The sequence below is a fragment of the Dreissena polymorpha genome, chromosome 6 (assembly GCF_020536995.1).
Source record: "Dreissena polymorpha isolate Duluth1 chromosome 6, UMN_Dpol_1.0, whole genome shotgun sequence".
Taxonomy (NCBI): domain Eukaryota; kingdom Metazoa; phylum Mollusca; class Bivalvia; order Myida; family Dreissenidae; genus Dreissena; species Dreissena polymorpha.
In genome coordinates this window covers 90,341,708-90,368,256 of record NC_068360.1, presented here as the reverse complement: position 1 = coordinate 90,368,256, position 26,549 = coordinate 90,341,708, and the positions used below count along the sequence as shown (strand labels likewise).

The window sequence follows — 26,549 nt, the reverse complement described above, 5'->3', positions numbered from 1 at the left end:
TTTAGTTTAGTAGTATAAAGTATGTTACATTGTATATGTGTCCAGTACAAAGTTTGTTCAACTCATGTTTCTGGGATTAAAAATGGCCCCGCTCTTTATGGGTTTCAAATGGTAAAACACACACTTTATATTCCAAACCTATACAATGTTAATTCTCTGTCGGAGGAAAAACTTTTTACAGTTTATGGCCGAATAAAGTATGTACTGTTGCAGCGTCTGTAATATTTGTGCAATATTTTTGAAAACTGGCTACGTATAGTTTTTTTTAGCTCACCTGAGCACAACATGCTCATGGTGAGCTTTTATGATCGCCTTTTGTCCGTCGTCCGTTGTGCGACGTCAACATTTGCCTTGTTCACTCTCTAGAGGCCACATTTATTGTCAAATTTTCATGAAATTTGGTCAGAAGATTGGTTTCAATGATATCTTGTATAACGAAAGGATTCGTGGTCGATATAGATGCTTTGCGTTTCTTTACTGCTACATTATAATTACCTCCCTTAGTTTTAAATTTGCCAGGTAAACAATATGAAATTGTAACTTGTTCTTCATAAAGTAAGTTAATTGTATAGCTAAAAATAATGTATTAAGCATTTAAAGAGTATTTGATATTTAAGGAATGCTTTAAGTAAACCCCTGCATATATATTCGGCTAGTTTCTGTGTAAGTGAAGGAGAAATGCTGATCGGTAATTTCCGTAGAGTGCGGAGGGAATTCGGAAACGTCGGTAGTTTCCGGATCGTGTTTTTCTCTGTTCGCCAGTATATAAAGGCTTGCAAATAGGCAAGTTGGGGGAGTTCTCCGGTGTATGCGAGCGGATCAACATCTGAAGAAAAGGGACGTTACTCTAAAAGAACAGTATTCTGAAGCAGTTGGGTATTTACGTTGGCTGCAAGCTTTAAACGGTGCTGCCCGGGCTGCAGAGTTCCTGTTTCTTGGTTGGAGGGTCCTCAAAGGGTTGGAATCTACGGACGTCGTACAAGGCAGTGACGGAAGCTTCACCTAAGGCCTTGGGGTACCTTCACGGAGGCAGAAGCCAGTTGCTTCAAGGAGGCCGGTAGCTTCACCGAGGGATTGGTGAAGAGTTGCGGCTTAATTGAAGTTGAAGGCATCGGTCCCCTCTTTGGTCGCATTGTAAATATTCGTAGCGACTCGATTATTTTAAGTTCATAATCAGAAGGCAGGTAGCCTAAGGAAAATTATAATTACATTGTTATTTTGTAATTGGCCTTCCGTGGGTTTCGGAAGGAACATCGGCATTGTGAGGCCGCGCACATAGCGCTCGGTGGCGGTCTCAGGAAGTCGGCGGCTCGCGCTACACTTGGATGAGTTCGAAAATAGTTACTTTTTCATGAAAAACATGGCTGCCAAGGGGCGGGGCATTTTTCCTTATTTGGCTATATATGGCTATAGCAAAATTTTGTTAACACCCTAGAGGCCACATTTATTGTCCGATCCTCATAAAACTTCGTCAGAAGATTCATCCCAATAGTATCTTGGACGAGTTCGAAAACGATGTCGGTTGGTTGAAACACATGGCCGCCAGGGAGCGGGGCATTTTTCCGTACATGGCTTTAGTAAAACCTTGTTAACACTCTAGAGGCCACATTTATGTTCCGATTTTTCAAAAATGGTCATGATGGGTGGAAAAACATGGCCGGCGGGGGGGGGGGCAGTTTTCTTTATATGTATTGTAAAGCCTGCCTTGTAATTGTTTTCTTTGTTTTTATTCTTACAATAATAATTCTTTAAATTACAATTTTTAATAACTTTAAAATTCATTGATGATAGTTAATAACTTATAAATTCATTAATGATAGATCAGGTATATTTTCAGTGTATGATAATTCTTAAGAAATGAAACAAATGCTTTAAACTCTTTGTAAGTGCAGATAGTTTACATCAGTAGTCAGTGATGATCTTTGATCAGTGCTTATCTTTACCTGGATGCTAAGAATAGCAGTGCTCACATTTGATTGGATGTTTACCTATGTTACTATGTCTGCTACACTTCAGAATCAGGGGACTGGCACATTGTTGACCTCTCCCATAAGAACTAATCAACCAAAATATCTTAATATACATGTGAAAGACTAATGCTAGACCCCCTGGCTCTTAGTTGAAAGAGTTAGTCCACTAATTGAAATATTGGGGTAAGTGAATTACTAATCTGCCAGACCTGTTTAATGTAGCAACTGTTAGTTTTATCATGGAGGTGAGTTTAATGTTCTAAGTTGCAATTTCACCAAGTAAAAGAGACTTAGTCTTATTTTTCTCTAAATGAAAATTTTGAATTAATGATTTACTGTGTTTCACTAACCGGGAATGTTAAGTTAGTGGAGTTAGTTTAGTTCTTTTAACTAAGTGCAACTATTAGTTAAGTGATTACTAAGGCAAAGTGAATTAGTATTTTTTTCTCTAAGTGAAAATATTGAGTTAGTGATTTAATAAAGAACAGTACTTAGTGAATTTATGCAACAACAAGTAAGTGTTTTTAATAAGTGATGAGTGAACATAGTGAATTTATTAAATGACAAATCTCAGCTAATCTTTTAATTAAAGTGACTTAGTGTGTTGTGATTAACGCAAGTTATAAGTGATTAATCAAAGCCGAATTAATGGATTTAAACTGTTTGGTTTCTGAAAGTGTCTAACATTAGACTTAAGTGAATAATACAATGAAAGTGAGTTCTTAATTATTTGTTCAGTGAAGTGAATTGAGTGAATTCAATTATAGTGATAACGGGTGTTTGTTTATCCTAGTGCTTTATACAGGCACTTGCCTCATACTGAACGCAAACTGTTGCCCAAATTTAGACATGAAAGTGTATAATTGTTTTTGAAACCTTGTTTTAACTATGATTAACTTTTGAAAGTTTATGAACTGTATTTCTATATGAATTGTTTGTATTGTTTGCATTATTGCTTAAGTATAAATGATGAATATTTGGAAAGAATAAAAATAGTTTAGTCACATTGTTGTTGAAGAACAGGTCATTCTTTTTATCTCAGGTGAGCGACTTTGGGCCTTTCAGGCCCTCTTGTTTAAACAAGTTTGTTCACACCATACTTATTGAACGGGGGGGGGGGGGGGGGGGGGGAATAAAGTGGAAGACCTGATGATTTATGTAAACATATACAGCATTAATTAATTTTACAAACTGTCTTCACTCAGAAATATAACTTAACTCAGCCAAGCGATCCCGGGACAAATTGGCCCATAGTGTTTTATTAAAATAATAGTCATACTTCTTAAACAAATTAAAACAGATTATTTACTGTTTTAACACTCTTATTAATTATTATTATCATTGCTGATGATTAAAGGCAAAAAAATTAATCAATGTTTGAATGAGCTTCATGTGTTTTGATTGTTTTAGACGGTAACCCAAGTTAAAAACATTAGTTCCATCTGTGTTTCTCAAGTGCGTATAGTTGCTAAAGATCAGTTAGACGTAGGAGTTCACAAGTTGTTGTGAGAGAACCATTGAATAACAAATTTAGGTTTCTTAAATATATTAACATATATTTTGAAATGCTTTTAAGAATGCCATTGAAGATTAAGGGTCTTTAAAACACAGGATATAGTAGTCGGTCACAAAAAGAAAATTTCAATTTAATATATTACATCTCGGAAATATAAACATTAACTAATTGTAGCTTAAGACCGAGACAATTATGTATGCTACACATAAATAGTGCTAGATATGTATGTATGTGTATGGCTGTATTTTCTGGAAACTATTATGGTCCATATAATAGTTCAATTATAATCGGTACGGTACGATGCTTAAATAATTATTCTAGAGGAAATATGAGTCAACATACTTGGACGTCGCAATTCAGAGATGATCAGACTTGTTAAGCATTGCTTGAGAATGAGGCGACTGGAGACATGTTCCTCAGTTTTTAAAAATGTAATAATATGCAAGTATCAACTTACAATTAAATGGCAGACCAGATTTATCGATGATTAAATATGATGTCATGATTCATATAAGCATAATCTGCAACATTTTTTGTCTTCACCAGTTTATCAATATTTATGCCCATTCTCATTGATATGGACATATCAGGAATGTTAATGCATACTTACCGAATTATTGCTTTGAAACATGTTATTATACACTTAAACTGATAATATGTTATGGTAGCCCAGCCGAACCTTTTATTGTGACGACCCTAAACATTTTGATTTGGTGTCAAAATTAAGTTTCAGATCATTTATTTTTTATTCACTTAGATAACTTTTTTGTTTTGCGATTATTTGCTTCATCTACATTCGATGACATTCGCTTAAAGAACTTTAGATTATTTAAATAAAACATGAAATTGATTTTGACGAGTTCCGTATGTCATTGAATATTCCTATTAAATTAGGAACCGTACACAAAAGTTTACAAAAAAACAACAACATTCAAGCCGATCTATACTAGTTAGTTTTTTATGACAATGGTTAAAACATTTAAAAACGTTTAATATAAGACATTAAGGTTAAAAAAGCGAACTCGCCGAAATAAAAAAATAAAATTTGTATTACGTTTGGTTCGATAAACTTCAGTAAATAAAACGTATACATGTATATATATGGAAGGAATGCATACTATTTATTATCTACACAAATAAAAACATAACAGATACAAGGCAAATAAAAAATAAGCCTATATGAAAATATGGATATTAAAACAAAAATAAACAGTAATCTCAAACGAGTTCGAAGTTCGTCAGCCAGTCCATCAGATAAATATAACTTAAAGTATGACTCCATGTATTTGAATAATAAACATTTGAGACTATTTTTGAATATTACGACGAACTGAGAGTTTCTTTCATATAGTAGCCCATTCCATAGTATTTGTCCGATTTGCTGCCCATTCAACAGCATTTGTCCACGTTGCTACATGCTTCTATCATAGAATCATTTGCTTGTGTTAAAAAGAATTGCATACCATCCTTAACTCAATCTACTAGTACTAGTATCGGATCTTAATGTGCGTCGTTATGCTTGTTTTGACAAAAGTTCTGTAAACTATACAGGGCCTGACTAATTTAACAATTGTACATGAAATTAGTAGAAACATATTCTTAATTGATCGTCTTAATATGGGCTTATAATAAGGTTAATTGTTCGGCTGATATATATAATATATATACTTCAACGTGTATTGTCACTGACATTCGACACTAGCTTCATTTCTTTACCTTAGTAATTAATATATATTTTTGATATATATTAATTAGGAACATACATCTTAGGCAAAAACATCGAATTTAAAAAAACGTACAAAAACATACATGGTAAACATGCATGTAAAAAAGGACTTGACAAAACAAATATAATTTTAAAGTTTAAAAAAACATACATGGAAAACATCGATAAAATGGGCATGACCAAACCAATATAATTCATCATTACTGTCCATCAGAAGCAGCTGGCCCGTACATGTGAGCATACTCTCTGAGAAGATATTAAGGAGTAGCCAAGGAGAAGTTGTTGTGAGTGTTAGATAATATACATTTTTTATTTTCTTTACAATTTGAAAGTATTGGATTTATATGGAAATAATGAATTATTTGCATTAAATTATATACAATCTTCATTAAATTGACCTTCAAGTAAACAGACAACAGCAAATACAAACAACTCGTATCACTTATAGCATTCAATAGTGTATGAAACAGCATATGTTCATCCGTAGCCTGTCCCCCGATTCTTTTTTTTAAGGCAAGGAGGTAATTATTTTTTTAGCTCACCTGAGCACAACGTGCGTCGTTCGTCGTCAACATTTTGCCTTGTGAACACTCTAGAGGCCACATTTATTGCTTGATCTTCATGAAATTTTGTCAGAACATTTGTCCCATTGATATCTCGACTGAGTTCGAAACTGGGTAATGCTGGGTCAAAAACTATGTCACTAGATCAAAAAAAAAGAAAAACCTTGTGGACACTGTAGAAGTCACATTTGATGCCCAATCATCATGTAACTTTGTCAAAATGTTTGTCTAAATGATATGTTGGTTGAGTTGAAAATGGTTCCGGTCCGTTGAAAAACATGGCCGCCAGGGGGCGGGGCAGAATTCCTTATATGGCTAAAGAGAAACCTTGTGAACACTCTAGAAGTCACAATTTTTGCCCAAACATCATGCAACTTGGTCAAAACATTGGTTTTATTGATATCTCGGACAAGTTCGAAAATGGTCTAGATCGGTGAAAAAACATGGCCGCCAGGGGGCGGTGCAGTTTTCCTTATATGGCTATTGTAAAACATTGTTAACACTCTAGAGCCCACATTTATTGTCCAATCTTCATGAAATTTGGTCAGAAGATTGGTCTGTATGATATCTTGTATGAGTTCGAAAATGGTTACGTTTGCTTGAAAAACATGGCAGCCAAGGGGCGGGGCATTTTTCCTTATATGGCTATCTATGGCTATAGTAAAACCTTGTGAACACTATAGAGGCAACATTTATTGTAAACTTTTCATGAAATTTGGTCAGAAGATTGGTCTCAATAATATCTTGAATGAGTTCGAAAATGGTTACGTTTGCTTGAAAAACATGACTGCCAAGGGGCGGGGCATTTTTTTTTATATGGCTATATATGGCTATAGTAAAATCTTGTTAACACTCTAGAGGCCGCATTTATTGTCCGATCTTCATGAAACTTGGTCAGAAGATTCATCCTAATAATATCTTGGACGAGTTCAAAAATGATGTCGGTTGGTTGAAAAACATGGCCGCCAGGGCGCGGGGCATTTTTCCTTATATGTCTTTAGTAAACCGTTGTTAACACTCTAGAGGCCACATTTTTTTTCCGATCTTCATGAAACTTGGTCAGAAGATTTGTCCTTATGATATCTTGGAAGAGTTCGAAAATGGTTTCGTTTGCTTAAAAAATATGGACACCAGGGGGCGGGGCATTTTTCCTAATATTGCTATATACCATGCTTTAGTAAAACCATGCTAACACTCTAGAGGCCACTTTTATTATCCGATCATCATGAAACTTTGTCAGAAGATTTGTCCCAATGATATTTTGGACATGTTCGAAAATGGTTTCCAGTTGCTTGAAAAACATGGTCACCAGTGGGCGGGGCATTTTTCCTTATATGGACTTATGAATCATGAAACTTTGTCAGTATATTTGTTTAAATGATATCTTGGATGTGTATGAAAATGGTTCTTGTCTGTTGAAAAACGTGGCTGCCATGGTGTTCACTAGTCATGAAAGTTGGAAAGAACATTTTGTTCTAATGACATCATGTGGCAGCACAGAACAGGTCAGTTCCTTTGAATCTAAGGTGAGCGACTTTGGGCCTTTCATGCCCTCTTGTTTTTATTATAACTGTAATATTAAGATTGTATCATATTTTCAATTGAAACAACAATAAAACCTGTTCAAAACACTAGTCCTTGATAATCACACCAGTCTTAGAGAATAACACTGTTTGACGTCATATTAATAGACCTTTGCATAAAAAATCTGCAAAGCTGTTATTTGAATTTATCTATGGTGTCCGTCTGACCTAAAAGGTCTTCAATGTGACTGGCGAACTGGGGCCAATTTCTTAAGAGATAGACCTGTGAGCGTGTAACACGATCAAAACATGGTCATTTCAAAAGTCATCAATCAATACCAATTAATCTGAAAAATGCTATTCTATCTATCTATGTATACTGTCATGCGCCCTATACAGCATTTTAGGCAGATATGGGCATTATCGAGTACGTAACCAGGGAAGAACCAGTACTTGGTGTCTATGGAGGAGATAATGAGAACTCTCCCCGAGCAGGGAGCGAACCCACGAACTCCCGATCGCTAGGCGGAAACCTCATCCACTACACCACAGCGATCTTATTGATAGGGCATTTATGCATTAGCTTGATAATGTGTGAAAAATATCAGATATTTTACTGAATTAGATTAATTTGATTTTAAAGTTGATTTCCGAGTATTTTTTGTTAATGCATTGACTTGAATATTAGGGCGAATAGATTTCTCCAAGCTCTTTGAACAAGGCGAAGTTATCTTATTCGGGCAGACCCCATGCCCTTGTCATCTTTAGCAGCTGTCAAATAAACTTTTATCTGTAAATTAGGTTTTCATTATTTGAAGATAGTACAGACTAATAAGTAAACTATAAGGAGATTTAGATTTTTCTACACGCCCGTGCGAAAGTAGCCCCCGATTCTTGGTTGTGTGTAACCAATTTGTTAAAGATCGCGAAATTACATGAAAAAAGTAAATACAGCAAAATAAAAAAAGTTCTGTTCAGAAACCTGTTCAATAGATGTATCAGTTGGTGTATCTTTCTCTTTAAAACTGTTTCTCTCTTCAATAGATGACTCGCAGCAACGAAAATTGTGCAATTCCATTGTTAATTCCCTACATTTGATCATGGCTACCTAAACGCTTGATTAGTTAAGATGGAGTCTTTAGGAGCTTGGTTACCTTGAATGTTGATGTTTGGTCGACGAACTATCAGTGACAGTCACTTTTTTGGAAACGTTTGTTTTACGCTGGAAAAGTAAAAAGTGTTCGACATATATGAAATCACAAACAGGTACACTAAATAATTCTTCCATCTAACAATTAAGTAGTTTAAATGTTATATAAGTCCCTTATTCTGAGAAATGAAACCTCATTATTACGCAGGAAGATAATTCTAAATTACCCACTTTTCCAAAAATAGCACCAACAAATTTCTTTTCAGAAATTATTATTTCACCGGATTAGTTGCTCAAACATTTGAGCTCCTTAAAATCTTCGAAAGCCTGTGGTCCTGATGACTGTCGCCCTTTATTCTTGAAGCAATGTGTAGAGGGATTTAAGGCGATACATGTGTATGATTTTGTAAGACATTTGTTTACTATGTGCAATAGTGCTTTATTTTCGCTGTCAGTATTTTATGGTTAATTTCTTATGGAAAATTTTAAGGTGAGGTCCGTGTGGGCAATCAAACCTTTATTATGTAATATAGTCTTTATCTGTACTGTGCTACATGTGACTTAGTCTCATAACTCCAATATTGTTTTAACTAATTTCCAGACTTGAGTGGAGACTATATAACTTTATGGTATTTGGAAGAGAGGCAACTCTGTAGTTCATGTTACAGTTTCTGTAATTTGAATTCAGGGTTCAGCTCCCTTCATTTCACTATAAGTGTATTCTAGTCTCTTATAACTCGATACTTCCGAGTGGCAGCATTTTATTATTATGCTTATGTTTTATTGTATGTTGTGATTGTATATAAAATTATGCTGATGAGACTGCAACTAACTTATAAACTATCATTAAACTTTCATACATGTGTGAAGAAAAAAGTATTTGTTGTATGTTCATATAAACCATGAATTGAGTATAAACAAAATGTTTACGAAAACCAGTTTAAACAGGCACAACAAAGTACATTAATTGTATTAGATGATATTATCGTATGCTTCAAATTCTTCGGCTTTCTTTAAGTTCTCAGTAATCCGTTTTTAAATAGAGCCCTTCATTATTAAAGACGGCGCTAATTAATTGTGGAAGGTAGAAGATAATAAGCGCGTTACAAACTGTATGTGTTAATTTTACATTTACTTGAGAAACTGTGTGATCAGGCTAGGTTTGTTTAAGAGTTATAATTATTATTAATTATGAATGGTTGACTTTGTATTATTGTGCACAAGAATGGCAAGAAAGACTCCAACACAGCTAGCTATTCGATGTCACGCTGTAAAGTCGGGCGGTTGTAGAGCATAGATGACGGAAAGCATTTTTTCACATAAAACACATAGACATGCAAATCAATAAACAAGTATTTTTGAGGAAAATTTTTTAAATACAATAATGTATCAGCATATTTATTCAATACGGATGCAAACAAGTATTGCGATCTCAAATACTTTTAATTACTTTTTTAAAGGAACCGTTGAAAGCAACTGTAGACAGACAGAAAGTCTCATTTCTGCACATACAATTGTATATATGATTAAAACATGTGTCATTTAATAAAATATAATAAAAGGTAGTTTAGTTAAAATACATACAATAAAATGTACAAAACCACTAAATTGAGTTACAAGAGACTATGGACAGATTTATCGTCATATGAATATCAATAAAACATGTTAAAAGGTACATGTGTAAAAGTATCATACATATAAACAGTGTTTACGATGTATTAAAATGTCATTGCATGCTTTGGCAGTGTATTTTACAAAAGACTCGTTAGACATTAACTGACAAAATTGTCCTGAAGTTTCTAACGATAAGAAATCAGGTTCAATATTCATAACGTTAACAAATATATCTTGGCAAATTCTGCCATACAAGTTGCAGTGCATTTACACATTTCTTCATTTTCTCTCTATATATGAGGCAGTCCGTTCATGTTCGGGTACTCCCTCGTATCTGCCTGTTTCTATTCTAAGGGGTGCAACCCCGCATGTAAATTAAGGTAGTGCACTTATTCTTACCCTTGACATACCATAACAATCAAATTTAAATAGTGTTTAAGATATTGTTCATGAAGAGACGGTCGAAAGGACGGATGAATTGACGAACGAACGGACGGACAGACGGACGGAAGAAGGGACGCACGAATGGACGATTAACGAAAGAAGGAACGAACGGACATACGGACAAACGAAGGAACGAACGGACGCACGAAAGAACAAACGTACGCACGAAGGAACGGGCGGATGAACGAACGAACGAACGAATAAATGGACGGACGCATGGACGCAAGGACAAATTGACGGACGGACGAACGAACGGACGGACAAACAGTAGAAGGTACGGACGAACAGTAGAAAGGACGAACGAACAAACGGACGAAAGAAGGAACGAACGAACGAACGGACGAACGAAGGAACGGACGCACGAAGGAACGAAGGAACGGATGGACGAAGGAACAAACGAACGAACGAAGGAACGAACGAAGGAAAGAACGAACGGACGCACGTACGGACCGAACGAACGAAGGAACGAACAGAGAAAGGGACGAACGAACGGACGGACGAACAAACGGCAGAACGAAGGAATGAATGAACGGACGCACGTACGGACCCACGGACGGGCGAACGAACGAACGGACGAATGAAGAAACGGAAGAACGAACGAACATATTAAGCGACAGCAACGAAAAGTTATTGATGAATAGAAATCCAAGTAGCAGAGGGTGTTGTCTGGGATTTCGCAAGCTTCTATTCTTGGGATGGTTCGCTTCATTATCTGGATTAATTATTTTCTAAATGTGAAAAATCCCCTTTCTACCATCATGAGACAATGTGTCATGTGTAGCACCTGTCTCCTACATTGAAGGTCAAGCTAAAGCTTAGTGTTTTAAGGTCGAATTGTCTATAATACAGCTTGAATATTTCTGTCTCAGCCATTACTTTGCCATTTATTGAGAACTTTTGAAATAACCTGGCAAAAAAGTAAAGCATTATAAGATGACATGTTGTATGTAACAAAAGTCCCCCATCCAAAGTTCAAGGTTGCATGTAGAGGTCACATGTCAAAGTTGGCCATAAAACAACATGAAATTTCCTGTCTCTGACATAACATTGCCATATATATTGATGGATTTGAATTCACCTGTCAAAAATTCAATCTTGTATAAGACCACACATTGTGTGCAAAACTTGTCTGCATTCCTCAAAGGTCAAGATCAAACTTCTTCACTCCTTCCATTTTTATGCTGCACCCTTTTAAAATATGCCCTTCCCGTTTTGTCACATTCATGTGTTTGCGTTGTAAATACAGACATACCAAACTTGTTTTTATTTGCTATTTTTTATAGATGAATAAAATGCAGTATTACTTGATCAAATCTTTGTAAGAGAACAAACCTCTTGGAATATATCGCACTAATGATGAGGGGAAAATAATTGCAAATTAAAGGCTTTATGACTCACAATTTAATTTATTCATGCCCATAAAATACTTATTGTTAGCATGCCTATTTGGTGCTAAAAAAGTTGGAACCATAATTTGGTTAATTCAATATTTGTTAAGAATGATAATTTCCCATTTTGATTTTTAAGCAGTATGGCTTGTGATACAATATTTCCCATATAAAATGTAGCTCAATATTACTAGAGCCCTGTATAGCTAGAATTTTCCCTTAATATTTGATAAAATACATCACATTGGATTAATTAATAAAGTAAAGTAAGTATAAAAGAGTGAAACATTTTTTTTAATGTTTCTTTGTGTGACTTTCTTATTGTTTTTAGTTGCTTAAAATTGCAGGTATTTTACAATACGACAGAAAAGCACCCGATCCATTCACACTTGTAAGGTCAGAATGGGAGGAGTCCAGGCTAAATTACGAATTAATTTGCGTTTAAGTGATATGTCTTCAGACTATGTTGATGGTGCATATTCTGTATTTGACGAAATTCCAGATGACATTATACTCGAAGTTGTTCTTCGACTTCCTCTCACTGACTTGAAATCATGTTTCAAGGTCTGTAAGAGTTACAGAGATTTGCAGCACTTCTTGACACGAGGGGTTTTTGGCTGCAGAAATGTGCACGTGACTTCAAGTTTTCAAAGAACCTATTACATTCATTGAGTGAAGAGGAAGATTTCCGAAGGCTGTATATAAAGAGACCGTACGAGAGGAACTTGATAAAGAATTGTGATGCATCACAAGGTAATTTTGGGAATTTTTCTGTGTTTCCCCTTGTCTAGTGTGGGTTGGTCAGTGTTATTTCTTTTTGGTCAGAAATGCATGAGACAATTAAAAGTTATAGATCTGCAATAAAGATGTTCATTGTTTCAAATTATTACGCCCCATGCATATTATCAGAGCAACAGATAAGATTTCATTTCAATTCGTTTTTACTACAAGATTTTTTGTAACAAGTAGTTTTTTCCCTCAAAACTATATATATGTCAATTACGGTAGTTTTTGACAATTTGATAAAAACTTACATATTTTCTCCTCTGCATCCTTGTGTTTGGTACTATTATTGTGCTTGACTATTGTGTCCTTTTAAATATTACATGATCCAGCCCTAGCCCATACTGTCTTATAATACTGGGCGCGCAAACTTACTACAAATATTATGGCAGCACTGAAGCTCACAATATACTTATTCAAATCATTATGCGATACGGAGCGAAACAATACAACTTATACGACTAAGAATCAATTGCAATTCGTTTTCCCATTTTCATAAATGTGTTATGTACAACGGTTTTTATATTTCAATTAGTTGTATGTCTTATACTGTATTACAAATCGTTAAAACGATAAATTGATCTTTATCTGTTGCCCTGTATTATGTTTTAATATTCCAATATTATGTCCAACTGTATGCAAATGTAGGTATATCCTGAAGCTTGTGTGTTTAACTCCTCTTTAATTATTGGTTGATCTCACTCAAAACTTCACAGTTGAATGACCTTAATGTTTAGATGATCTGAAAGAAAGGAATTATGGCTGCAACAAGTTGAGCAGAATTATGACAATCTGTCTATTTTTTTCTGCATTAGAATATATAGTTCCCATTTTATTTTTTACAACACGTAAACTTTTGGGTGAATCTTGCTCATACTTACACAGTTTAATCATTATAATGTGTATACGATACGTAAAGAAAGGAATTAAATTGCAAACAGTTTTGGCTGAATTATGAATCTTTGTCTTTTTGTCCACAGTAAGATATGCACTGGATTTGAGAGTGTCCAAACATCTGATGTTATGTCATCAGTGTCAGAAAAAGAATTATGTTAACACTTACGTAAATTTTATTGTGGACATTATAACCACTATGTCAAGGCTACCTTTTCATTACATAACATTTGGTATACACTCATAAAATTAAATCAAAATGTAAAATACTGAGCATCCAAGCACTGTTTAGACATAAACAGCATTTTCTGAAAACATATTTCTAGTATGCATGAACAGTATAAGGCTTCAATAGCTTTATCAATTTATTATTAACGTTTGATGTTTCTTGACCCTTTACCTCTTAGATACGTATTTTTACGCATTTTTAGCAGCAGACAGCAAAAAACCTGAAGAGACTGCGAGTTACTCGCAGGCTGTTCTTGTTTTATGCTGTTTACACATAGCCATTTTCACTTAGCTTATAAGTGGGAAAGGATTTAACAGCTTTGCCATTAGGTCCTTGAGCAAGAAACAAATAATGAAGTCTATTTTTCAGATATGAAGCACTGGAAGGTGACAAAGTCAGGGGGGAGATGGTTGGCAGGTAGAAAAATTCCCTATAGGCTTCATACACTGTCTCAATTAACTCACACAGGTTTGAGTTTATTTTCAATTTAAAGTAACATAAATACTCAAAATCAACGAAATTTTGCAAAATATTTAGCAAAATAAAATTTACCCATACAAAACCAGTGTTCCTTATAGCTAAGCCAAAATTTCAACGTTATATGTGGTATGGTAACATAGATTTAATGAGATACAAAATGCTTGTTTTTTTTAGTGTGACAATATATCCATTTTAATTTCGCGCAACAATATCCAAACATTTATGAGCTAAAGCGAGACTGGCGTCTGGCAGCGTCTGATGAACGATGTAGTCATGAGAACTACATCGTGCATCGGAAGCTGGCCGAAGCCAATCTCGTTTTCACTCGTTAATGTCCGGATATCGTAACCGGAAATTCACATGGAATATATTGTGACAGACAAAATAAATACAAGCATTTTAATCGTGTTAAATCTATGTTACCAGAACACATGTAGCTTTTAAATTCTAGCTATTGCTGTATGGAATATTGATTTTGTATATGTTAACTTTATTTTTCGGAATATTGTACGAAATATTTGTTGACTTTGAGTGTTTATGGGATTTAAAATTTTGCAAATTCATACGCATACTTTGTTATCCCCCGCCATAGGCGGAGGGATATTGTTTTGGCGTTGTCCGTCCGTCCGTCTTTCCGTCCGTCCGTCTTTCCGTCCGTCCGTCCGGCACTTTTGTGTCCGGAGCCATATCTTGAAAGTGCTATGGCGGATTTCATTGAAACTTTGTATGAGTATATATGGATATCAGGATGATGCACGCCAAATGGCATAGTACACCATCTGTTTATAACGGAGTTATGGCCCTTTGTATCTTGGAAAAAGCTTTTTAAATTAAACTTAGAGCTTCATCTCCATTAACACATGAGCCAGAGCCATGAAACTTGCCATAGTTGTTCTCAATCATCCGGGGGAGCTTTACATTCAACACCGATAATCCTAGGCGCTAAGGTCAAGGTCACACATTGAAGTCAAAGGTCACAAATTTGATGAATTGTTCATTATTTTGTCATTCCTTTACTATGCGTCAAGGGATTTTGTAATAACTGTCCACAATTGTTCTCCATTATCTAGCTGAGTGGCAAATATAAGATCCAGGTTGCTAGGGAAATGGTCAAAGTCACACACAAAGGTCAAAATCACACATTTTGATTAAATATGCCTTATTTGGTAAGGATTTTACCATACTAAAATGTTTTAAGTTTTTATTTTCCCAAATACTAATGATACACACATGTTGGACCCATGTTCACCAAACATTCTTAATTTCTTGTACATTAAGACTACTTACTCCCCCCCCCCCCGCTTAAGGCGGAGGGATATAGAATTGGCGTTGTCGGTCAGTCTGTCCGTCTGTCACAATTATGAAATTGGCGGGGGATATCAATTCGACGAATTTTTTTGTTGTTGTAATAAAGTAAGGAATTTCATGGTATGCTTCTATTACAAAACATATTTCTTGTCAATGGTGTCAAGAACTTTATAAACATTGAAAATTTAAGAAAAAGCTTCTGAAACATGTGGTAATTTTGGTAAAATTCATATGGTCTTTTGGATAAATAAATTTAAAAAAATATATTTTCACAATAATGAATAGAAACAAAAAGCTTGTGAAATCATTAATCCTTTTCTATTTTATTATTTTGTTTCAATTTTACAAACTATTTTTTAACTTTGACGTAGCTCTAAAGCATTTGCCTTTTTCTTAGCAACCAGTACATGTTTACCATGTATTTGGTTTTAAGAAAAAAATTAAATGCAAAAAAAGGTGCAACTTTCAAAGCATGGTATTAAGAACCATTTTCAGGCCAGACCATAGCACAAGTTTTTGTACCATAAATGAACACTGTATGTCAGTCACATTTTACGCCACACATCAATGTGAGGATGTCTGTATTTTGAATGTGTTCCGTTAATTTCTCGGTGCCTTCATTTTTTAAAGACCTCAAGATTATTATTGCGCCATGACCACAATATGTATGCCATACATGACCAATTCTTGTCCAAGAGAGGTCAAGAAACCAATTATGTGTAAAAGGAAAAAACAACACAAATTAGGTTAATCGTTTTATCTGCCGCAAAAGGCCCGAGACTTTGTCCATCAAATGTCATGGTTAATATTCAATAAAATATTTAGTTTCTTTACGTTATTCCTAGTTGGATTTTTATATAACTTTATATAGGTAATCCCAATGGCTGTGTTGTACATGTATTAACAACTGCTAAATTACTATTCGATTTTGATATACCAGTAGATTAAATCAGAACACAAAAGAAAACAAGTTTATACAAATAATTCAAAGTATGCATTTGAGCCTCTCTGTGTTTAGAAAAAAGCTTCCTACATGAGAAGCCAATGCAAACTTCACAGGCTAATCTGAGACAACTCTATACGCACATGCATTAAACCCTGTTTTCCCGGAAGGCCCATTTGTATTTCAGATGGTCCAGTTGGATGCTGGGCTACCTCATATGGGTCCTGTCATAAGTACCAGATTATAGATTTACTTGAAGTAGGCTGCAGTGAACATGTTCTTGACGTTGTGAGGCCCAGCATTCGAGTATCGGAGTGGTAAGCTTGATTTACTGACCTTTCACCATAAAACAGTTGGGTCAAGGTCACAGATTACTTAAAGTAGGAAAAAATGTTTTCATGCAATAACTTGAATCCTGATGGAGGTGTTGCATTGACATTGTTATAATTGTGTGTACATGTATAGGTACATTTCACACAGACCTAAGCTAGGATTGACTTGATTTTTATTAAGTACATTAATAAGTTTTTTTTAGAAAACCTTTTGTTATTTTTATGGAATTGCCATGTTTTTTGTGTAGCTTGCATTAGAACAAACTGCTCAGTTTGAGCTAGTGCGGTAGTCTGTGTCCAGCGTTGTGGGTCATGAGTAGCTTACTTTTAGCTTGCTACGAATCTAGAGGCAACATTTTCACCCAATCTTGATGAAACTATATCTCCTGAAAACACTGGATCACCAGGTTAAATCTTTTGCTCATCCTTGAAATCACATTAAAGGCTTAATCATGTTGAAACTTTGTAGGAATTTATATCTCGACAATATCTTGTTCAAGTTTAAATCTAGGTCATAGGCATCCTTTAACTAGTTCACCAGGTCAAATCTTAGAAAAGCCTTGTTACCACTCTAGAATCTACATGTTTGACTCAATATTAATGTAACTTAGTAGGTAATCAGGTGAAATCTTTAAAAAATATCTTGTTTTCACTATAGAAGTCATGTTTATGACTCAATTTTGATGAACTTGGGTATACATGTTTTTCTTGACAATATCTAGGCTAATTTCCAAACTGGGTCTTAATCTTAGAAAAACCTATAACTATAGAAGCAACATTTTTTGACTCATTTTAGCTCACCTGAGCACAACGTGCTCATGGTGAGCTTCTTTGATCGCCTTTTGTCCGTCGTCCGTTGTCCGTTGTGCGGCGTCAATATTTGCCTCGCTAACTCTCTAGAGGCCACATTTATTGTCCAATCTTCATGAAATTTAATCAGAAGTTTGGTCTCAATAATATCTTGGATGAGTTTGAAAATGGGTACATTTGCTTGAAAAACATGGCTGCCAAGGGGCGGGGCATTTTTCCTGGCTATAAATGGCTATAGTAAAATCTTGTTAACACTCTTGGGGCGACATTTATTGTCTAATCTTCATGAAACTTGGTCAGAAGATTCATTCCAATAATATCTTGGACGAGTACAAAAATGATGCTGGTTGGTTCGAAAACATGGCCGCCAGGAGGGCGGGGCATTTTTCCTTATATGGCTTTTGTAAAGCCTTGTTAACACTCTAGAGGCCACATTTATTGTCCAATCTTCATGAAATATGGTCAGAAGATTTGTCTTATTGATATCTTGGATGAGTTCGAAAATGGTTATGTTTGCTGGAAAAACATGGATGCAAAGGGGCGGGGCATTTTTCCTTATGTGGCTATATATGGCTATTGTAAAATCTTGTTAACATTCTAGAGGCCACATTTAAAGTCCGATCTTCATGAAACTCGGTCCGAAGATTCATCCCAATAATATCTTGGACGAGTTAAAAAATGATGCCGGTTGGTTGAAAAACATGGCCACCATTGGGGCGGGGCATTTTTCCTTATATGGCTATAGTAAAGCCTTGTTAACACTCTAGAGGTCACATTTATTTTCCGATCATCACGAAACTTGGTCAGAAAATTTGTCCCAATGAAATCTTAGATGATTACGAAAATGGTTTTGGTTGCTTTTTCGAAAACGTTGCCAGTTGGTTGAAAACATGGTTGCCAAGGGGTCCGGGCATTTTTCCATACATAGCTATAGTAAAACCTTGTTAACACTCTAGAAGCCAAATTTTTTGTCTAATCGTCATGAAATTTGGTCCGAAGAGAGGTTTAATAATAAAGTTTATTAACTGTTAAAGTTGATATAACATATGTTGAGTGGATCAAATTGTTAAGTTTAATTGGCCTAATGACTAATGCAATGAAGTACGTTCCTTTTTAGCTCACCTGAGCACAACGTGCTCATGGTGAGCTTTTGTGATCGCCTTTTGTCCGTCGTCCGTTGTGCGGCGTCAACATTTGCCATGTTAACTCTCTAGAGGCCACATTTATTGCCCAATCTTCATGAAATTTGGTAAGAAGATTGGTCTCAATGATATCTAGAATGAGTTCGATAATGGTTACGTTTGCTAAAAAACATGGCTGCCAAGGGGCGGGACTTTTTTCCTTCTATGTCTATATATGGCTATAGTAAAATCTTGTTAACACTTTAGAGGCCACATTTATTGTCTGATCTTCATGAAACTTGGTCAGAAGATTCATCCCAATAATATCTTGGACGAAAATGATTCCGGTTTGTTGAATAACATGGCCGCCAGGGGGCGGGGCTTTTTCCTTATATGGCTATAGTAAAACCTTGTTAACACTCTAGAGGCCACATTTATTTTCCGATCTTCATGAAACTTGCTCAGAAGATTTTTCCCAATGATATCTTGGATGAGTTAAAAATGGTAACTTTTGCTTGAAAACATGGCCTCCAAGGGGCGGGGCATTTTTCTTTATATGGCTATTATGGCTATAGTAAAATCTTGTTAACAGTCTAGAGGCCACATTTACTGTCCGATCTTCATAAAACTTGGTCAGGAGATTCATCCCGATAATATCATGGACGAGTTTAAAAATGATGCCGGATGGTTGAAAAACATGGCTGCCTGGGGGCGGGGCATTTATCATTATATTGCTTTAGTAAAACCTTGTTTACACTCTAGAGGCCACATTTATTTTCCGATCTTCATGAAACTTGGTCAGAAGATTTGTCCCAATGATATCTTGTTATCTCAGGTGAGCGACTTTGGGCCTTTCAGGCCCTCTTGTTTATGAAGCTTGTTCAGAATGTTTATCTTTAAAATATCTAGACCAAGGTTGAATCTGGGGAACATGGACAAAACTAAGTCACCTGTTCGAAACTTATTTAAAAAACCTTGTCACCATTTAAGAAGCCTCTTTTTTATGACTCCATTTTGTTAACAAAATTTTTATCTTAACAATATCTAGGCTAAGTTTAAAACTGTATCCTTTGCATCCAAAAACTAAATCACCGGGAAAAATCATTAAAAAAAACCATAAAACCACTCTAAAACTTCTCAATTTTATAGAACATGAGTAGAGTTTAGAATATAAATGCCTTGTTGGAATATGGATCATATGTGGTAAAAGTTCACCAGGTCAAGTTGTCAACCATTGTTATACCTATACTTAGGTGAGCGCTCTAGGATAATTATGGCAATCTTGTTTCAGTTTTATTAGACTAAAAAGGTTTAGAACTACTGAGATCGTTTCTGTTAAACATTAATGCATCATATGTAGCTAGTACCGGTATGTTACTATACTAGCATGAAGCGCTTGCAATTTCAATATCATTCTTTGACAATGAAACATAATTGTTTTGACTGACATTGGTAAACTGTTACTGGTACTCTTTCACACACTGTACATTTTTAGAGAAAATTAATTATTAATGTGTTATCAACTTCTCTTGGTTTGGCGAGGAAATTAATATGTATGAAGGGTTTTTCAACAAATACGTGATAATAGTTCTACTCATATTCAAAGCGACATCTCCTGGTCCTAATTTGGCCTGACAATCACTGTTGCTATGGGCAACAGCATGCAGATTTTAGAGGCCTGAGATAATTATAGGCGCTGTCACTGTTGTTACAGTATCAGCATAATATGATTGACAGATTCGTTTACTATTTTAATGATGGTTTTAATTGGAGCTACTGGTGTGAGATATTAGTGTAAGTGGATGATTTTATTAACTGCCCTTGATTTATAATTGAAATTGCGCTGTGCATAAGAGACTTTGTATTCACAAAGATATTATATCTAATTCTAGGACTGCGTGAGGGTCATTAAATTCTCGGAAAATCCTGGACAGTCAAGGACATAGGGAATGTTTGATAACTCATAATGTCTATTATAAAAATTAGTAAAGGAGACTGTATCCACATTTGTTTCTTGTTTTACATTTAATTGATCCTATGAATTAACCTTTAACCATTTTCACATGCAATTTGGTAACCTCATATGCTTTATATTTACTGGTAATATACCATAGTTGTTTTTCCTATTTCTAGGTATGCAGCAAGGGTTGACTGCGCAGCCAAATATGTCCTGAAAGTAGCCTTGCTTAAAAACAATAAGAAGGAGTTGTTTTGGAAGAAGACAATAACAGAAAACTGCTTATATGTTGCCAAAGAAATTCTTTCAGCAGGTGGAGACTGGTTCAAAGTAAGCCGCAGTAACTCACCGCCTGTTGTTTGTTACTAACCGCCTGTTCTTTGTTGCTAATGTATTGCTGTTGATTAATGGGCTTTAAAAAAGAGAGGTTTGATGCACTTTTATCTGATTCAATTTTACATTCATCTAACCTTCATTATATATTTTACCAAATATGCAATAAAATCAGCTTATACAATGACAAAATTCTGGGACGGGTCTATTGTCCTTATCAAGTTAAATGACTTTAGGAAAAGCTTGTGAACATTTAACATTTAATGGCTATTTTTATAGTATGGCTTTAGATAAGGGTTGTGAACAACAAATATTTGTCCGAAAAGCATGAAACGTAGTTGAGGCATTTGTTGTAATGTTAATACATGTATGCCCCCCATCAAAGAAGAGGGAGTATATTGTTTTGCTGGATGTTGGTCGGTAGGTCGGTCTGTCTGTCAGCAGACCAGTTAGTTTCCGATCAATAATTTGTAAACGGATTGACCAATTGGCTTGATACTTCCCATGTGCATTCGGCTTTTCCAGTAGATGACCCCTATCAAAATTGGGGTCACTAGGTCAAAAGTCAAGGTCACTGTCACACTAAGAGTGAAAATTGTTTCCGATCAATAACTTGAGAACAGATTGACCGATTGGCTTGATATGACCAATGAATTGGCTTGATACTTTCCATATGCATTGGACTTTACCAGTATATGACCCCTATTGAAATTGGGGTAACTTGGTTAAAGTCACTGTCAGACTAAGAGTAAGAATTGTTTCCGATCAATAACTTGTGAACGGAGGGACCAATATGCTTGATATTTCCCATGTGTTTTGGCTTTTGCCAGTAGATGGCCCTTATTGAAATTGGGGTCAATAGGTCAAAGGTCAAGGTCACTGTCACAATAAGTGTGAAAATCTTTTCCGATCAATAACTCGTCAACGAATTGACCGATTGGCTTGATACTTCACATGTGCATTGGTCTTGGACAGTAGATCACCCCTAGTTATAATATTATAATATTCTCAACCTATTTACTTTAAGGATGATTTAACAGAAGTGCATAACTCTGCGTCAACTAAAAACTTATTTAAGTGGCTAAGTCACACTTATATTATATTATTAACTATTATGATCAGTTTTGTTGCAACAAATCCTGTGTCACGGCCCTGTTTGGGCGGGCATTTGTCTCCAACCGCGGAGCTCTTGTTTCAGAAGAGCTTAAAAGGGATTCCATTCATAAAAAAAATTATTGCTGCCAGGTGTCTTAGCAATTGTCCTTGTATAGCTTAAGAAAATTACATGAACAATCTAGTAGTCACATGTTATGCCAAAGACACATAAAACTTGGCAAATATATATTTCTAAGAAATATCTCAATAGATGTGAGAGATTGTTACATTTAGAAATAAACATTGCAGCCAGGGAGTGGGTTAGTTTACCTATATGGCTTTAGAATGAGCTTGCAATGGCTGATTTTGTGGACAATGATCATGAAACTAAATAATAACATTTGTCATTGAAGATATCTGAACAGAGTTAGAAACTGGTTCAGCTGCATTGAAAACCAGCTCACCAGAAGTTAGAGCTGTTCCACATCAGGCTTTTTTGAAATCTTTAAATTGATTTTGAGCGAAAGCACTGTAACGTTTACAAATATATCCAATCTTTGTTTGAACAGTTGTCTCAATGTAAATTCAGCTGATTTCAAAACTGTATCACCTTGGGTTGCAAATATGGTCACTAGGTCAAGGTAAAAACAAAAACACTGGAAAACACTTCCTTACCCAAACAACATGAAATTTGATCAGATTATTTGTCTCAATGATATCCTGTGTAAATTGGGGAAGGATTGCACACTGTTAAAACATGCCCACCATATAGAAAATCTTATTTACATGGTAAGGACAATTTTAAACTAATGTTATGCTAAATTCTGAAGTAAAGCTGATGGAGTAATGAAACTTTACATTTATATAAATCAGCATGTACACTTTCGCTCCTTGGTATTTTGGTGCATTTATTTCAACAGGAGCAGAATTTTAAGACAAAAGAGGAATGTGGCTTTACAATAAATTATTTTTATTGTCCTTCAGACACAAGTATGTTTTTATATAGGCATTTTCGACCACTGCAATTATGAAGCTAAAATGAACGAGTGGTCTGAGTTTGATACTTGCCAAAAATATTAGTAACAAGTAGTTAGCTGCCGTATGGGGAATCCTAGTCCTTTCTATTACATTTTTTATTACATATTTTTTTCATAATTGAAATATTGTTATATATTCTTGTTGTTTTTCAGGCTGAGCACGTGTTTAAAGATTACCCAGCAGGTGTGCGATACATTGGCTTCTTTCACAAGGGGAAGGACAGGCAGTTCTGGGCAGGCCACTTTGGGGCCAAGTTCACCTTTGGTTCAGTTGTCATTGACTTCAGTCATACAGCATTGACAGAATGACAGAGCACGATACTTAGTCCAACACTCTCATGGCTTCATAAATGTATATACACATATTAATTCTAGCTTTAACCACATGCCTGATCTCAGCAGTGCAATACAAGGGGGGTAGTTAAAACGTGTGGTTAAGCGTTTTTTTCAGTCGTGCCTTTGGCCCCTTTGTTTTTGATATGTTACTCTTTAAAAAGGTTTTCTTCTAAGATTCTTTTATGATGCCTCTCTTTTACAAAAATATGTGGTAAATGTTGTTTTGTCATACTTTAAGGCTCATAAGTCATTGATGTCTTACTTTTTTATATTATACAATTGCGTAAAAACTGGTCACAACATGTACGTAGTCGTTTAATACAAACTTAGCTAGCAAAGTGACTTTGAGGTGAGCGATATTATATTTTAAAGTGCTATTTACAATCTAATAACTGATACAGAGGTGCTTAAATGTGATATGGTTATATATAACATGATAGTATAAAATATAGTGCTGTGTGGATTATACATATTTACAATCTTGTAACTGATACAGATGTACTGTAATGTGATATGGTTATTTATCACATGCTATACCCTGTTTCCCATGTAATATAACCATTTCGAATATTTCTATCTTACACATGTGTATTATACTTTTTAAGCGTTTTCATTGGCTTAGTTTTTGTTCGATTGACCAATCGCATTTTGTTATTTTGCTGAAATGACGTTGCAACGTCAAATGACATCACAAAATGTAAACAACATTTGGTATTTATCATTATGTTTGCGTAAATATTTATTTAATTTGCTCATTTAAATGCAGGTGATAAAAAAGATCTGACACTCGTTTTCATGTACCATATTTTATTAAACTCATCCAGGAAATTCGTTAGTAAGCTCGCCAAAGGCTCGTTTACTAACACAATTCCTGAACTCGTTTAATAAAATATGGTATGATATGATAACTCGTGCCAGATCCTACATATATTGCCTGATAGTATAAAATATAACGCAGTGAAAATATTTGATGTATAAGACCCTGAAGTTATACATTTGGTATCTAATTTTTGTTTATATCATCCCATAACAGTTATAACTGGCTGAAAGCTAGGCAGATTTATAAAAAAAGAAGCTATCTAAAAAAAATAATAAAGCGCAATATGTAATTTATAATAATCATTTGTTAAGTAGCAAATTAGAGTGTTGCTTGAATGTGATAATGTTATTATTTTTCTCGTAGTATAAAAAAGAGAGCATGTTTGATGTAAACTTTTCCATTTTTAGCACAAAGGGATGTCTTTTCGGATGGCCTCTCTTTCTTGCAAACTTGTCTTCATCGGATACAACTTTGAAATATATTGATGGTGAACACTTTGAAGCATGTCATGATTAATTCAGTCATTACTCACACATATTTTATTGAACGCCTGGTCTAGAGACCCTTTTTTCATGAAATAGTATTCATTGTTGTTGGCATATGGTACTTTATTTTAGATGCATCCTCTATATATTACAATTTTTAAAAAGTACAATCAAATTAACACAGTACAAAAATGCTAAAATATTAGCGATTGTTATGCTTCCAGTAGGGTGGCATATAGCAGTTAAACTGTCAGTCCGTCTGTCTGTCTGTGTGTCCGTTCTAAAACTTTATCATTGGCCATAACTTTTGCAATATTGAAGATAGCAACTTGATATTTGGCATGCATGTGTATCTCATGAAGCTGCACATTTTAAGGGGTGAAAGGTCACGGTCAAGGCCATCCTTCAAGGTAAAAACAAAATCCAAGGGAAGTAATAAGCTTTAAGGGAGATAATTTCTATTTTATATCATTTGGCAGGTACAGATCAATTTCACAAGGGAAGTAATTTTTTTTAAAGGATATGATAAAAAATAAATTTTGAGGTCAAGGTCATCCTTCAAGGTCAAAAGTAAAAAAAAATAAAATCCAAGGGAAGTTATAAGCTATAAAAGGGAGATAATTTCTAAACCTGCCAAATGATATATTGAAATTTTATTTCAAAGCGGCGCAATAGGGGGCATTGTGTTTCTGACGAACACATCTCTTGTTTAAATTATGTTTCATTATTTTTAACATTTAGCACTATTTTTTTCAGAATTAAACACATAAGCAGTACCATATTTTGTTTAAAATATTTAAGGTTTACATTAATTCCAGCGACAAACATTATTGTGTACAGATTTATTGATGATATTACAAAAACTTATAATATCTAAGTCGTGTCATATTATATGTTTTAATGAATGGATATTTAAGTAATACTTATGTTAGAACTCCTAAAACCACAATATGTTAATATCAACCAAGGCTGCATAAATAAGGAAATCACAATATATAGCAATGTATTGGAAGTTGGAAAACAAATATTGATATTTATTGAAATAAATAAAATGGCTTATGTAATCACTTCAATTTTGTTAATGCCAAGATTAATAAATAAAGATAATATGTAATTGTTTGACATTATATTTATGTTTCCAAATAACGCAGTATTAATTTTATATTTTAAGTTATATTAGATCATTTTTTGGCAACAATTATATGTAAAACTGTGTTATCTTTGGGAGTAATAATGAAATCCTGCAGTATGAAATACGTAACGATATATTTCCGTACCTGAAAAGCATATTGCAATACATAGGATCTATAGAAAATCCATCGTTCAATACAATAAAATATTTTTCAGCTATAGTATTAACATGTGCATACTGAAATGTTCACAATTAACGTTAATCTGAAATTAATTGTATTGGCACATTTATTAAGGGAGTTTGGGATTGAAACTTTGAATCTTTATAATATGTACCAAACGTATAATTTTCTGTATACGTGTATACAACTGTCAATTTATTGTGTATTCCTATGAGATTTTTCTTTTCATTGCTACAATGTTGTTCATTTTCTATAATATTTATATTACAATTTATATTACAATAATAGTACATGTATATCGTTCAATTGATTACTTAGTGTTACAAGTTGTTCAATCATATTGACATTTGTTATTTTGTATTAAAAATACCTATATCGA

The 26,549-nt window shown here is 34.6% G+C and overlaps 2 protein-coding genes across 3 annotated transcripts in view; one reads left to right on the top strand and one right to left on the bottom strand.

Annotated features, from left to right (window-relative positions):
- Positions 1-8,297, bottom strand: part of LOC127836481 (protein farnesyltransferase subunit beta-like) — an 80,269-nt gene extending 71,972 nt beyond the window's left edge. Inside the window, exon 1 of the mRNA XM_052363136.1 lies at positions 8,281-8,297. The gene's annotated coding sequence lies outside the window, so the exon portion shown is untranslated. The remainder of the gene's footprint in view (positions 1-8,280) is intronic.
- The window catches only part of LOC127836482 (F-box only protein 6-like), a 48,429-nt gene extending 21,880 nt beyond the window's left edge, over positions 1-26,549 (top strand). For both annotated transcript variants that reach the window (XM_052363138.1, XM_052363137.1), the window contains exons 4-6: positions 16,719-16,848; positions 20,928-21,081; positions 23,370-26,549. In XM_052363138.1, the coding sequence (XP_052219098.1) occupies positions 16,719-16,848; positions 20,928-21,081; positions 23,370-23,525 (440 nt within the window). In that variant the 3' untranslated portion in view covers positions 23,526-26,549. The remainder of the gene's footprint in view (positions 1-16,718; positions 16,849-20,927; positions 21,082-23,369) is intronic.